This window comes from Copidosoma floridanum, unplaced genomic scaffold, assembly GCF_036245765.1.
Source record: "Copidosoma floridanum isolate Cflo_tuat_1 unplaced genomic scaffold, Cflo_Japanese_pri ptg000024l, whole genome shotgun sequence".
In the NCBI taxonomy this organism is placed as follows: domain Eukaryota; kingdom Metazoa; phylum Arthropoda; class Insecta; order Hymenoptera; family Encyrtidae; genus Copidosoma; species Copidosoma floridanum.
Genome location: NW_028321901.1, coordinates 5122090 through 5139281, shown reverse-complemented (window position 1 = coordinate 5139281; position 17192 = coordinate 5122090). Strand labels below are relative to the sequence as shown.

The 17192-nt window shown below is 34.9% G+C and overlaps 1 protein-coding gene across 1 annotated transcript in view; it reads left to right on the top strand.

Annotated features, from left to right (window-relative positions):
• Positions 1-17192, top strand: part of ksh (transmembrane protein 167A-like protein ksh) — a 135828-nt gene that overhangs the window by 36111 nt on the left and 82525 nt on the right. Inside the window, exon 2 of the mRNA XM_014354513.2 lies at positions 12132-12241. Within this exon, the coding sequence (XP_014209999.2) occupies positions 12132-12241 (110 nt within the window). The remainder of the gene's footprint in view (positions 1-12131; positions 12242-17192) is intronic.

The window sequence follows — 17192 nt, the reverse complement described above, 5'->3', positions numbered from 1 at the left end:
TAAAATACAAAAAAAATATTCTGAGCCAAAAAATCGTAAAAATGACTCAATTTTAACTTTATAACATTACTATTTTGAATGATCGTAACTACTATCATGAGATTTTAATTTTTGTACTTTTAATATAACTTTAATATTAGAGATTACAGGCTTGTAGTGTCAGAAATCTGACGTTATGAGGAGGAAAAAGAACAATTGGAGAATTATTTTTTGAGCTCCGAGATGAGACGATAAAGAATAGAGAAGAAATATTGAGAATCTCAGATCGTTAAGTACTAACCTGAAAAAAAAATCTAAATAACGTTCTTACACGGAGAGAACTCTGACACTACGATAGTATAGAACTCTGTGTACTACGTGAGTATGCAGCAGCGCGCACTGTAGTAGACTCGTACTGTACTACTGTAGCATCTTGCCGTGCTATGTTTGCTCGGGAGTCATACCAAATTGGTATACATTGGCAATTGGTATTTTTTTTATATACAATTCCAAGGCATCAAAACTCTGTCCTTGTGTTTTGTTGATGGTCATGAAAAATGCTAATACAAAGGAATAATGTTTTCTATATAAGACGAAAGATAATGATAATAAAGTGCCAGTATTCAATGTTATTCTTGGAATTTAAACTTTGTTCCTTTTTTTTCTCCCGTTATTATTTCTGCTTCTATGTTATACTTAAACAGTTTTGTTATTGTTAATCTTGTGCCATTACAAAGACCGTCTGATATACTTAAATTTCCTATTAACATTACTATATCATTAATTTTTAATTTTAATTCGTGTGGTGGAAGAGCTTCTCTGATATTATTTAAAAATTCTATTGGAAAGTTGATATTTATGTTATCATTTGTTTTATCAACTCCTTTGTGAGTCGCGTATTCTGCTGTTGTGAACTCATTCTCAGCCTGTATTGATAATTACATAAGTAATGTTATTTTGTCCACTCAGTCTTCTTATATATACTAGAGGGGCTTCGCTCCCCTGCGCGCTCCGCGCGCCAACCCCCCACTAACAGATTGAGTAGACAAAATAACGACATTACTCGTGTATTTATTAATGCAGGCTAAAAATTAGTTCACAACAGCAGACTACGTGACTCTCAAAGGAGTTGATAAAACATATGATTAACTTAACATATTAATATTAACATAAATATTAATTTTCCAATAGTATTTTTAAATAATATTAGAAAGGGTCTTCCATTACACGAATCAAAATTAAAAATAAATGCTATAGTAGTGTTAATAAGAACTTTAAGTATATCAGACGGTCTCTGTCGAGGCACAAGATTAAAAATAAAAAAATTATTGAAGTATAATATAGAAGCAGAAATGATTATGGGAGAAAAAAAAGCAAAGTTCATATTCCTAGAATAACATTGAATACTGGCACCTTATTATCGTTACCTTTTGTCTGCTATATAAAACAGTTTTTCTTTGTATTAGCATGTTCTACATTTATCAAAAAATTAAAAAAACAGAGCTTTGATTCTTTAGGATTGTATATTAAAAAACCTTCATTCTCTTACGGACAATTATACGTGGCTTTATAAGGATGTAAGAATGCAAAAAGAATTTTTATTCAAGTTGCATCCGAGAATAAATCAGATATTAAAAATATTGTTTAGCTAGAAATTTTTCAGTAATTCAAAAATATGTAACTTTAAAGATCGTCACATTCAAACAGACGTATGTTAATTCATAAAAACCATGAAAAACAAATATATGAAAATGTGGAAAAGGTTTTAAATGAACAGATGGGTTAAAATGACACATAAAATGTCACAACATTAAGCTAACAGAATGAATTATTGTTTGAAAAGCTTAATTGTGTTTGTGTATTTAATTATACCTCTTTCTGAATTCTGTCTTTTACTTAATAAAGTCCTCAAGTAATTAAGAATTTTATGATTGGGTAAAGTAGACATGGACCAGAAAGAGATTTGAAATGTAAAAGTTCAATCAAGTTAAACAAATAATGGTACTTCAGAGATGCATAGTAAGTAAGAAGAAGCGAATAGACAGAGGGAGACCTATGATCAGTGATTTAAAAAAACCCTAAAAACGAGGTATGACTTAAGTACTAAATTGCGTATATTTTTTAACATTTATGATGGTAAAACATTAGATAAATACGTATTTTATTGGGGGGCAGGTGGTGAGGGAGCTGAGAGGGTGCGGGGGGGGGAGCTTACTCGAATAGAATTGTATTAAAAATGACGTTATAACAAGCAAATAACTACGTAAATCGAGGGGGAGCTGAGGTGGGTGGGGTGGAGCGGGGGGGGCTGAGACTCACTTTCGTCAAAACAACTATATAATATAGGGAGATTTATACATATTGATACATGTAATCATTGCTTCAGTATCAAAATGAATGAGTGTCGATGTATTCGGTCGAAAATCGGGTAGGACCAACGGCGGTAGTCGAGGTCCTCCCGGTATTGGATATAAACTTACCGTAGATGGACAGTATGACTTAGATAATAAAAGGCTGTGCAACATTGGAACACCAAAACAGCCTCAAGATGCTTTAAATTATGCTTACTTGATTGAAGTAATTGAAAGACTTGGAAAAGAAGTAGATAGCTCTTGAGTTTTTATGTATAACTTGCAAACAAAATTCCCATTTATTCAAGCTGATTAAAAAAACTTAAACCTTTTGGAAATAAAATAATAATTTTAGGTGGAGACTTTCGTCAAATTCTCCCAGTAGTAAAAAACGAAAGCAAAATTACTATTGTTCAAGAAACCATAAAATTTTCCAATTTTTGGCCTTTATTTATTATTTCTTAGTCAAAAAATAATATACGTTTAATTAATAATAAATTTTCTTCATTGCTACTGGACATAGAAGAAGACAAAATTAAAACTTTTATAATTCCTCAGACATGGAAAACAAATGATGTATGTTCTAAAATTTTTAACAATGATGATGATTCTTTTATAAGTAAAGCTACATTAACAAAATTAATTACAAAATTATTTAAGTACAACATCAAAGCTGAAATAATCACAGGTGAAAAAAAAGGAAATAATGTCTTTATTCCAAGAATAACACTACAATCAAACAATTCTTCTTCGCTACCATTTATATTGTACAGAAAACAATTTTCATTTACCTTAGCTTTATGACTATCAATAAATCTAAAGGTCAAAGTTTTGATGCCTTAGGAGTATACCTTTGAAAACCATTATTTTCTCATGGGCAATTATATGTTGCATTGTCTAGATGTAGAAACCCAAAAAAAAATTTCATCTAAATTGAATCAGAAAACTGATTTGAAATTGAAAATATTGTCTGGAATGAAATTTTAGAGTAACAAAAAAACTATTTTATAGTTCAGTACTATTTTTATACTTTCTTGCAAATTTTCTCTTTTTCAAAAAAAGCAAATTTCAGCACCGTCTAGTACTCAGATTTATGTAATCATAAACAATATGTTTTTTGTAATATGTTTTTAAATACACCATCATGGATGCAAAATTTTATCAGTGTGACAAATGTATTTCAAAATTTTCAAATCAAGAGTGTCTTTCATCGCACGAAAAAATTCACGAAAAAAAATTTTTCGTATGTGATCTGTGTAGCATTATGATATTAGACAAGAAAAACTGTTTGCCTTACACAAAGGAATGTCAAAACATTGAAAAAAATTTTAAGTGTATTAAATGGGAAAAAAGTTTCAAAAGAAATTATCACTTCCAGAGACATTTAAAAAGTCATGAAAAAAACGTTCAAAAAAATATTTGTCAAAACTGTGAAAAAAGTTATGTAAGAGCAGAGGACCTAAAAAGACATTTCAGAGTATGTAGTCAAAATAAACATCGTAAGTAAGATAATTGTAACAAAATTCTTTGTTATGGTCAAATAAATTTATACGTGAAAATCAGACCACTAGTAACAGTTAATATATAAGGCTTCACGAATATATTTACGTTATATCTGGGGATGCTAGAGGGAGCAGGGGGGGGAGCGAGGGGTAGCTAGCAAAAAAGTAGGATTACTCGAAAAATGCAAGAAAATGAAAAAATAACTACCTTATTTGGGGGAGGAGCTGGGGGGGGGAGCGGGGGGAGCAAAACTTCGCTGTAACTCTTACGACTATATAATATAGAAAGATATATATATATATATTAATCCCATAAAAATACTTTTAAACAACACAAAAAGGTTAGATGAGTTTGATGTGTTAAATTAATAGTTGAATAGTATTCTTCCTAAAAAATCTGGAGCCTTTAAATGTTCTGAAATCAAAATATGAAATTGGTCAAGTGTTTTTTTTTTTTTTTCAGGTGCAACATACAAATGTGTCACATGACACGTGTAGTATAATACTGTTTAGTACTTGTACTTTAACACAATCAAACTTAGTAGTATTGACTTTTGACTGACAATTCATGCAAACCTCACATTAAATACAGCAATGCCTTGCTATGTCAAAAGTATATGAAAATATTATAGCAAATATCAATATTGTTGAGTCTGATTTTGTTAGAGTCTCTGTTTAAGCGCGTAGCGGCTAAGACGTTATCTCTATTGTTCCGTCTTTCTGTGATAATCTCATTGACTCATACCTCCGTTAGAGGTTTTTTTACGATGATGATCCTGCTCTCCGGCCCAGGAAGGCCCCACCTAGTATTCTGGTGCTTTTACCCCCTGGAGTTTAGAGACGAAGCTTTTTGGTTCACCGCTGGCACTCTAACCTACAAAGGTAGCTGGACTTGATAACTGGTACAATTGACTGCTACTGCTTGCACCAGCTTTGGGTCTTGCTAGATGGTATTCCTGGGAGCGGACACTGCTAGGAAGGTGTAGCTGTTCAGCTGCTCTACTGATTTCACCGCCCTTAGCCAAACCCTAATCTTCAAGGTTAGCATCTTTACTATGTCGCAAGCTGGCTGTGCTCAGCAGTGACTGTTTTGTTAGCGGAAGCACGGTACATCAAGGATCAGAAAACGGAAAGCGAGGTGTTTCCTGGCTATCTAACGTGGTGAGCAGTAACTCCTTTTCTTTCACCAGCACAAGAAAAGTCATCTTCTGAAAGAGCCCCTTCTAACATAAACCGCATTAATAGCACCATCTGACGGTGTTGATGCCCACTATCAAACGCTTACCAAATCAATACCCTGATTGACTGACTGTCAATTTTCTGGCTGTTTTGCAAATCACTAATTTTGCTGCTACGAAAAATTGCCATTATGCTTATCAATACCAGATCGAAAATTAAGACTAATATAGGCGCAATAAGTGCTGGCTCCAACTCTAGCAGTAATACAGCTAACGGCACATGAAAAGAGAAGAAAATTACTGATCTCTTCTTACAGCAGAACGATAAATTAAATAAGGCATCGTCGGTAAGTGACTCATTTATGCTGATGGAAGTCCTAAGCAAAATTACCTTGCTGTCTGGAAATGTTCAACAAATAAAAAGTGAATTAATGGATGTTAAATCCTCCATAAAGACTAATGTGCAGGATGAGCTCAAAGAGAGAGGCAAATAATGGAAGTCTGACATTTCAGCACTAAATAGACAAGTGGCACAATTAGAGTGAGCCGAAACTGGTGGTTCAGTCGACTTGGACAAAAAACTGTCCCCTCAGGTAAATTTCGTTGAATTGAACAAAAAAACTAGAGTTGGACAAAAAAAACTCTCAGGAACGACTGACTTCTATGCATAAACGACTGCACGCCATACAACAAATTGAAGATGAGAAGGACAGGCAGTCAAGGAAAAAAAATATTGAAATAAACGGTTTTTCGCGCGAGACTCCTTGAACTATGGATACCATAAGCCAGTTAATTGAGCAGAAACTTAATTTGAAAGTATCACTCACATACTTGAAAGTATCACAAAGCACACGTGCGCATATCATCAAAAACAAAAACAATCCGATGGTTATTGTAGAGTTATCCACAACCGATAAAAAGTATCTCGTATTGTCAAAGAAAAGAAACTTAAGAGGGTCAAATATATACATCCACAGTGATCTCACTAGATCTTAAAGAGAGGTACAAAATAAACTACTCAAACTCACAACTGAAGAAAGGGAAAAGAGTAAAACAGCCAAGGTGGCCTACAAGAAGATTATAACTGATGGCGCCCCAAAACCTGGAGGGATAAAGACGGATTAGTCGTTCAAAAGACTCGCAACAGTCGCTTCCCTTCTACCTATCGTGTCAGCCCTCAGTAATCAAGACGTGACAGATCTAGCATCTGAAGGCCTAGCTATTGACCAGATCAACACCTATGGCGATACTGGAACCTTAACTTTGCCACCATAATTCAACCACGCTACTGTTTTTTACATCTACTGGAACATCAAGGGCTCCACCAATTTAATGGACTTACCACTGGAGGAATCGACTGCTTTTTTCAGAATTGTTCTATTCTAGGTATCTCAGATACTTGGCTTACTGGAAAACTGACAAAACTGCCTCCCTTTTTCTCTGATTTTGTTATCTTTGATAGCCCAGCCATTAAATTCAGCTTTAAGGGAAGAGCAAGTGATGGTATAGCTCTTTTATACAACGAGAAACTGTTTAGTTCTCCACGGCGTATCATGGATAATAAACTCTTCATCGCAATAGCTGGTATAATCGATCAAACTGAATTTATTATTGTCATTGTCTACATTAAACCTAACAAACCGGATAACTTTTAAGAGGATCTTGAAACCTTATTAACATTCTTAAAAAGCAAACTTGACAACTTTGGAGGGGTTATATTCGTGGATGAGAACTTTAACGCACGTATCGGAGCCAGCAATCAACTGCCTAAAGAACTAACTAAAACTTTTGAAACCTCCTTCAGAGACCTTCGCGATACCCAAGATACTGTATTAAACAAACAAGATGAAATATTACTACAGGGGATGAGCACTCTGGGTCTAGTTGTTTTAAACGGAAGAAGTCAATCTAATCCGCAGAAAGACTTTACTTTTCTTAGTGGAACAGGTTCAAGCACCGTGGATTAAATATGGGTAAATTGGAATGGCTTACATATACTTGAGGATTTTGCAGTTTTGAATATTCGTTCCTCTGATCACTTCCCTATAAGAGCCACAATGAATGCAAACCAGGTTACTCTAACGCTCTTTTCGACGTTAAATGCCGACCGAATTTGTACTGAGATAATACTCAAATGGAACCAAGCTATGTTAGAGAAATATAGAGATGTCCTTATGAATCACAATCTATCTCCACTGGGGCAGGTAAATGACATGAATAATTTTCTTGTAAGAGCCATTAATTACGCTGCAAATAGCTCATGTATGGTGCAACTAAAAGAGTGAAGCACTCCGTTCAAGGGGCCAAACGCAAAAAACAAACCATGGTATGATAAGCACTGTAGAGAGGCCAAAAAATACAAAAAAAAAATTTATTATCGGTGGATACGCTCTAGAAAACCAGATCTGCTGACAGAATTCTTAACAGCTATGAAAAACTACATAGATCTATATAAAGAGAAAAAGAAAGCTCACATTAGCCAACAACAGGCGGAATCGGCTGCTGCACGTTACCCTCAGGTATTTTGGGGAGTTGTAAAGAGACTCAGGCCTCGTAAAACTCTCTCCTGCCCAATTCCTAAACAGGAAATCGAATACTTTTACAAAAAGTTGTTTTCTCCTCATGAAAGTCCAACCGCTATTCTTCTATTGGAATGTAGACACCCTACTCTAGATACTGAAACCACTCTGGACGAAGTGCATAGAGCAATTTCAAGTATGAACAACGGCAAATCGCTTTATTAAACATAATATTAAAAATATTTACAACCGTGGTAGCAAATCGCCTCAGTAGCTGGTTCGAGGATAATACAATTATTCCCGAGTGTGAAGCTGGATTTAGACAAGGCGAATCATGTGAAGACAACGTCTTCTCATTGCAAGCTTGCATAGCCGTGGAGCTTTCCAAGCCCAAAGAAAGGCTGTTTGCCTCGTTTGTAGATTTTGAACGTGCTTTTGACTCAGTCAATTACAACGTTGTATGGCACTAACTCTTCAATGCAGGAGTCAGCACCAATTTTATAAAGATACTCCAAAACTTATACGACTGAGCCCACATGAGAGTTCGCCTACCTGATGGTAAATTCACGAAATATATTCAGATAACCCAAGGTGTCTTCCAAGGAGACTTATTGAGCCCACTTCTCTTTTCCATTCTGCTACATGATATTGATAAGTTTTTTTATCAGCGAAAGGCATATCAATATCTCAAATTGCGTAGATATACTCCTCTTTGTAGATTACCTCACTCTTCTGGCCAACAACCCAGTAGATCTCCAATCAAAACTTAACACACTGTCTAAATACACCCAAGTTAAGAAATCAGTAGTAAACACTAAAAAAACAGCAATCATGGACTTAAAAAAAAGTTTCAAAACAAAACTAACACTGGCCGTAAAATTCAGCAACGCTCACCTTCTAAAAGTGAAAGAGTATACATATCTCGGTGTACTATTTTCCTCCTCAGGCACCTTCAAACTTAACCTTAACAGTATGCTATCCAAAAAAAAAACTGCACTTTGACGTGAGGTAGGGTCGGAATGGAAAAGTTCGGAATGAAATTTTCAAAGTTTGTAGTGCTTGTGCGACTCATAGACGTATTACAGTGACTTGTCCACTCATAATTTATTTACTATACTCAAATGCAATAAGAAACTGTAGTTTGCGTACCTGCACACGCACACCGAGTAGTTATTCCATGGGGGTCGGAACGGAATCAAATGTTTGTATGCAAAAAAACAGCTTCGCTATTCGAGAGGTAACAACTTCAGGTACTGCTATCGTAAGAATTTATTCATTTTAGTCCTATACTTTGAAAAGTGACCATGGGTTAGCATTTCCAATCCAAAAAGTTACTATTTTGAACTGATTTTTGTTAAAACAGCTATTATGGTGCAAATATGCGGTCAAAATGTATGCAGTGAAAACTCACTCGTCTTTGTCGATTTTGATGGGACTAAGGTACAAATCTTATCACCAATAGCTAGAGTACATAATGCTTACACGCCCAAGTAGCATATAAGCCTTATTGTTTACCGGTGAAAGCTTTCATGAGTGAAATTGAGTTAAGTACATAGGTCGGAATGGTAAATTTGACTCTAAATGATCGATTAACTCAATGAAGGGACCAATATATGAGTATAAGATAATATGTCAAGTAAAGTCGATAACATTTAACACAATTGGACGTTTTTAAAGTTTTGGATCTCATTCCAGCGCGTGAATATGAGTATTGGACACGATCTGAGCAAGTTACAGCAGAATCACCCATACATCTTACATTCGTATAGTTACATTTGCCGCACTCCTGCTTTGAAATTAAATTCAGTGACGGGTCAAGCCTTGACTTAGCTGTGCTGAAGCCAACATTGGCCCTAGCTGAGCTCTGAAACGGAGCGCTGGTCAAGGTACGACTTGGCTCTGGCGTAGCCGGAATTGGCTTGATTAGTGCCAAGCCACAGACGGATTACGTCTGCACTATACTCAGTTAACGAATTATATATGTTATCGTACAAGTAAACAATTAGTGAAACTTACGATAATTTTTTTAACTGTTGATTTATATTCCATTTATTTTTCTTAAAATGTTATTTAGTTAATAATCATACAATTTAAAGTAATAAAATAGTGAAATTTATGTAATTGCAGTTGAAAACTTTTTGTACGTAATGTAAACAAACCAATTGAACTTAATTACTCTTAACGAAAAGCTATAAATATTTTTACGCGTGATAATACCTAATAGAATTATCTTTATCAAGTTGTATGAATCAACATTTAAGAATTCCACACAAAAATATAATAACACTAATCACACATCTATGTGTATTGTATTCAATATATTACATACATACATAGTAGTACTAGTAAGTTTTTATTGGTTTAGAGAGAACATACAGCTATTAAAGAATATACGTAGTTGTGGGGGTTTATTGCCACACCTTTTTCCAACCCTTTTTACTGATATCTTACCTGATTCCAACCCATTAACCATCTGTGTATGGCAGTGTATTGCCGCACTCATTTACCAATCTCTTAACCGATATCGTACTTATTATACCATGGGCACAGTGTGAGTATCACCTGTGGAACACCTTCCCAGTTAAGCCGACACTCTCTGCACTATTGGTGCATCAGGTACACTCGCCACTGTGTAGGCTTTCCCCAGAGAGAACTCCATATTTCAGGACGCCAACTCCTCGCCGATCAAGTCGGTGCTCTCTGCCGAAGCATTGGATCCAGGCTAATTAGCATCCCCGGAGAAGCCCCATGTTTCAGGGACCATTCCTCGCCGGTAAGGCCGGCGATCCCTCCCCGACGCCTGGCATCGGATCCGCTAATCCCTACCTATAGCCCTAACACTGTTTTGCATCCACCTAGGCCCGAAGACCTGTGGGGCAAGGAATAAACCCTGGAATTACTTTGAAAGAACATTCCACGAAAAAATCCGCCCCGAAACAGCCGAGGTTACATAGGAACTTTTCTCGATGAAAACAGTTTTTGAAAAAATCTGCATTCACCGGGAATTGAACCCACGACCCCTAGAACCACGTTGTATCAGTAACGAGCACGCTCACCACTGAGCCAACGCCGCTCCCACTTATTTCTTATTGACATTGAATTCAAGACATTTGTCTTAGTAACTATTATCACAAAATGTTTTATTTTCTTTCCACTAAAAATTGTATTGACATCGTTAAATTGTTATCTGTAAAAATAGATCATATTATCTTGTAAAATTACATTTACTAATTATTTATTGTATCGCTATAGTATGGAAATAGTTTTGTTTAAACGTCATGACTAGAATACATTATATTATTGTTGTTATTATTATTAATATTTTTTTTTTCCAAAGTATGTGTACCATAATCCATAAATATTTACATTATACATATATACGTAAATATACGCATACATATAATGTATGTTTACTAAATATCACTTTATTTCAATGTTAGTTTTAATGTATAAAATAAAAAAAATAGTATTGACAAAAAGGTGACTCTTTGGTCTTTGAATAAATCACATTGCCAGAATATGGGGTTAACAGTTTTTGGACTTTGTTCTCATTCTCATTCTTCGCTTGCAACTATGTTGTGTCTAAACAGACCCACTTTTAGATTGGAATTTTATGATTGGACATTATTCTGTTTATACTGACCAACGTTTTTCTTGGGATGCTGGAATTAAGACCAGCGAACCAGGGTTTGTTAGTTTTTTGAAAGAACGTTTAGAAACATTTAGATTCCTTGCCCTTGACTTTATATTCTTGTAGAGTTATAGACTCGTTTTTCTTTTTAATTTCTTATTTAAATGAGATGTCAGCGTTGGAGTAAGGGTAGGTAAAATAAGAGTGCGTCCGCTCTCAGCTGCTCCTCTGGCCTTTTTATCATCTTCCTCGTAGCTTTGAATTTCCACATGGAATGGGACCCAAATAAGTTGAATGTTTTTTCTTTCTAGGGAACATTTTATTTATAGATTTTTGGTATCTAAGATGAGAGCTGAGAAGCTACATTGGAGGGCCGAAAGAACGCCCAATGAATTAGAGAAAATTGTGAAGTCTGACTTGGCATTTTGTCTAATACGACTAAGGGTCTAATAAATGGCTGTGCATTCTGCTGTAAATATGGATGCCATGTTAGGTAACTAATATGAAAAGTTAAAGTGTTTATCTAGGCTATAACTAGCAAAGCCAACTTATTTTGGTTGCCTACTTTAATTATTGAACCATCTGTGAATATGTCTGTGTAGTAATGCGTATTATTTTTGTTGAACGAGTCTTTAAAAGCCACATTAGATGGAGAACTAAGCAGTTTGTGGCCTGTAGCACTTAGCACTTGGCAGGCTAGAGAGAGAACGACGATCCTCTCCTGCTGTCTTATTCAGCCAATCACAAGCAGCTATACGCATGTATATATGTTCTAAACCGTTTGTTTACATGCAAGAAATTTTGCCTGATTTTGGCTAGAGGGGGCGCAACCTCTGTATCGGCTCGGAGCGAATACCTCAATTATTATATAAATATTTTTCTTCGTCGAAATTTTTATGGAAATAACAACAATTAAAATAGTCAAATGTATTTTTTGTAATTTTAGTCATACGATTTTATTTTATTTACAGTTTGCCTTATTCAACTTTCATAGTTTATTAGTTATCTTATTACTTGTAATATGTACAAGTGTTTACGTACGTCTAATGATACCAAACTTACTGGATAAGAATAAAAAAGGGTAAGATTAAACAATATAAATAGTTCTCTAGTTATAACTATTTTACAAATGTTATTAGTTTTGTCAATTCAGCGTATTTTTTTATGTGTAAGATAGTTTTGTTAAGTGTAATACATTATCAGTATGGTTCTTGCTCAGAATTTGAAAAAAAAGATTATGCTGTGCCTTATTTGTGTAACAGTTACCATTATTAAGTTATGTTGAAGTTTTTAGCATGTTTTATTTCTCATTTTTACATAATGAGTTTTTTATGCTGGTAGTTTTATTGTTTACATACATAAAAGAACTTTTATCTAAGATTAAAAAGTCTTATTTCTACCTAAACAAGTAAAATGAAAACTCATCAGATGTTAAGTACAGTATATCAAAAAGTATCAACAAAAATTATAAATATTTATTTATCTATTCCAGCCATAATAGTCCAGGAGTGAACTTTGCTTTCAGTAAGGTATTTGACCCAGTAGCCGCTAGCGTAAGAGAAAATTTGTTTAAAACCATGTCGTATGGATAAAAATCAATATTTCTTAATTCTTTGAAAAAAGACAAGAAAATAAAAAATGTGGGGCCCAGTAGCCGCTTGTAGCATCACAGTTTGTGATAAGAGATAGACCCAGTAGTCGCTAGATGTAAAAGAGAGCTTAAAAAAGTGCTTTAAATTATAAGTATACTTACATGTGTCTTAAAGGCATTTAAGTACTTATTTTGTTGACTTTTCTCATTATTTTTATTAATACGATCGATCAGTATTTATATTACATACCTCTTTAATAGGGCAAAATAAAAATTATTTGGATACTTTCATACTTCAAACTTTATTAAGAAAATATGATAAATTTTTATATTATATGAATAGCGTAATAAAATTAGGAATTATAAATTATTAGCTTGAAACTTATGACATCCCTATACTCTTGAACGTGAGGTGTTGTAAAGAACTATGTATTTTTTACGAGCTGTTAGAACAGGGCAACCCTTTTTTACAGTGTCAACAGCATTTTGTACATCTATTTTGAAAAAGCTTGGTTTGACTAGATGAAATATTTTACCTATAATATTCTAATGTCTATTGATCTGGCACTTTAAATATTACTTTATTTCATGATTACATTATACCACAATACTTCACATTTGTAATTTAACATTAAAAAACGAATAATGCTTTTACACATTTTTTTAAGATTAGCGACTATACTGCTTCTCAACTAAATAATTGGACCTAGTACCTCATAGTGGTATTAAACTAAATGTACGTAATTATTTACTATCTTACGTATATCACCCCCATTTGAGAAATTATCACGAGAATAATAATGATTAAGAATCAAAGTAATAAGGCAACTCTTTGACTTCACTTTGAAACGAAAGGCTACTGCTCAGCAGTATTGCTAACAAAAATCAGATTAATGCGCTGTACTCACAGACCTCTACTTATTACTATTTCTTTCAGAACATTTCACGGCTACAAACGTTATTCTACAAAATTGTTGGTGCTAAATAAAATCTCTTGTAAAAAAAATTTTTTTCTTTAGTAAATTTTTATTATGTCCCCTGGTTTGTTTCTTTTAATTCGTCTTTTTTTTTCATTTCTTGTTTTAATTTTTTTTTTTCTATTTCTTGTTTTATTTTTTTTTATATTTCATTTCATTTCTTTTTTTTCATTTTTTGTAGTTGTTTTATTTCATTTCTTTTTTTATTTTTCTATTTCATCTTTTTTTTTTATTCCCTTTTTTATTTCATTTTTTTCGGTTGGCGACTCTGATGAGAGACTTGGCATCCTTATAGACCTTAACAACCATGCCTAAAGGCCATTTACCAGGTGGAGAAGACTCGTTTTTTATGAGCACGAGATAACCAGGCTTAACCGAGCGTTAAGGATTCAACCACTTGCAACGACTTTGTAAAGTGGAAAGGTATATAAGTGACCACCTTTTCCAGAAGACTTGGAGAGATTGTGTCATTAGCTTCCAGCGTTTAAGTGGCGCTACCTTTTCAGAAGAAATATCGGGCTCTGGCACAAGAAATGAAGACCTCATGATCAAGAAATAAGCAGGAGTAAGAGGATCAAGCTCAGAGGAATCATCATTAAGGCGAGCCAAGGGCCGATAGTTAAGGCATGCTTCTATCCTACACAATAAAGTAGAAAATTCAACTACTGTCAAAATCTGATCGCCAACTACACGCTTCAAACGATGTTTAGCGGATCTGACTGCTGATTCCCATAAACCCCCAAAATGTGTAGCAGAAGCAGGAATAAAGTGCCACTGTGTACCTGATTTACCTAATTCATAGGCAAAATTAGGGTCACGACTACGTTCTATCAACATTCTTTTCAACTCAGTATCAGCACCGATGAAATTCGTGCCATGATCACTGAATAAATCTGTGCAGTGGCGACGTCTAGGAATAAATCTGTGAAAGGCAGCTATAAAGGCCTCCTTTGTATGATCCTCCACAACTTCAAGATGTACTGCACGAGTTGACATGCAGATGAAAACTGCAATGTAACCCTTGAAAGTTCCTTTACCCTTGTGTTTTGACAAGCGCATTGGATAGGGGCCAGCATAATCGATTCCTGATTTTTGAAAAGGAGGACTCAGAGTAACACGAGAACAAGGCAAGTCTCCCATTAACTGAGTTGGTGATTTAGACTTATATCTTTTACAAGTGATGCAACGAGTAAGCTCAGCTCTTACAGTCCGTCTACCACTTACAATCCAGTACGTTTGACAGAGTGTAACAATCGTCAACTGCACTCCACTGTGTAAAGTTAATCTGTGATAATAGTCAATGAGCATAAATGTCAACTGATCTCTATCTGCTAGTATCAAGGGATGTTTGGCATCATCATCAAGTAAGGCTCTACTCAATCTACCCCCAACTCTTATCAATCCGCAGTTTATAAACGGCGTAAGATTAAGCAAACGGCTAGATCGAAGTAGTGGTAAGCTATCTTCGAAACTAAGATCTTGATTTTGAGTTAGTACCTTAAACTCAGCAAAAAAGTGACATTGTTGATGCTGATAAACTAGACACAGTCTAGCACAATCAATTTCTGATGTTGAAAGGTGAATCGAGCCAACTTTAATAAAAGAATACAAGTCAATAAACTGCAAACTAGCCTGTAAAGGGGGCTTAAGATTTCCAGCTATGGGTAAATATGAATTCTTTTGTTTAACTTTATGTAAACAACGGTATGTAAAACGAAGGCAATATGCTGTTACTCTTAGCAACCGTTCCCACTTGGAACAACGAGTTAATAGAGTCATATAAAAAGACTCAGAATTATTTACAAGACTATTTACAGAAGGCATTGAACTATTTACATTTATAGAGGTTGGGGCAATCATTTCTACTCCAAACTCTGGATAGTTAGGGTGCAATTCATGAAGAATCTTAGGGCCCTGAAACCATAATATTTGATTCAGCAATTGGCCCGAAAGAACACCTCTAGAAGCTACATCAGCTGGATTTTGCTTTGACGTGATATAATGCCACTTAGCATATGGAGTCAAATCATGAATTTTTGAACACCTATTAGCTATGAAAACTAGCCATTTGGAAGGAAGTCCGTTAAGCCAATATAGTACATTCCTAGAATCGGACCACATGTGAACTGGTACTTCTTTCAATAAATTAACATCAACGAAATGACTAACTACTGTGGATAACAATTCTGCAGCACATAGCTCTAGTCTTGGAATACTTAGCGTTTTAATCGGAGCTACTTTGGTTTTTGCTAATTGAAGATGTACAAAAATTTCACTCTCTTGTACAACGCCTAAATGAACAGCCGCTGCATAGGCGTTTTTAGAAGCGTCGGCAAAACCATGAAGTTCGAGAGATTCACAATCTAGTGAAAAATGATTCAATCTAGGTATTCGAACTTCGTTCAACAAAGCTGTTTCATTTAACCAATGAGTCCAGGTTTTAACTAAATCAGGTGACAGAGAATCATCCCAAGACACTTGCAACAACCAAAGAGATTGAAATAGTATTTTAGCAAAAATTATCGTTGGAGCCAACCATCCTAAAGGGTTAAAAAATTTCGACAACTACGCTAATAAAGTACGTTTGGTCCAGTGAACGGGTGTGTCAACGTTTACTGTAACGCAAAATTAAAACTCGTCACTACTGGGATTCCAAGGTAAGCCTAAAACAGAAACAATTGGTTCATTATCGCTAAGGATCTTTGGCTTACTAGATAAGTGGCTTACTGGTAACTCAGCTATTAACTCAGACGAATTGGCTGACCATTTTCTCAGTGGAAATTGACCTAACTCACACAATTCAATTAGTTGCCGACATTCAATCTTAGCATCTTCTAACGTATGGCCACCAGACAAACAATCATCTACATAGAAGTCTTCACAAAAAACTTAAGCAGCTATAGAATGAGATTCAGTGTAATCCTTAGCAAGTTGCCTTAAAACACGTGTGGCCAAGTAAGGTGAACTTGTAAAACCATATGTAACAGTGTTTAAGACGTAAGATCGAATAGGTACAGATGCAATAGGTCTCCATAAAATGGCCTGATACTCATGATCTTCAGGAGCTACCAAAACTTGTCGGAACTTTTTCTCAATGTCAGTAGTAAAGACGAATTGGTAAAATCTCCATCTAATAATAATATCAAATAATCTAAGCAGCAAATTCTCTCGAGAGTGTAAAATGGAATTTAGCGAGAAACTAGAATTACAAGAAGCTGATCCATTAAAAACTACTCGCAACTTGGTGTTTTTAAAAACTTCTTGATGAGGTAGATAACAAGCTGCTAATTTGTCAACCGGTAATTTCTTCATATGGCTTAAACATATATAATCGGACATGAATGCTGAATAAGCATCATGTAGAGACTTATCTCTCACAAACCTCCGTTCTAAATGGTGAAAAACTGCCAACGCTGATTGGTACAATTGTCTCTGTAGTTAAGGAAGAGTTTTAGGATTAACCT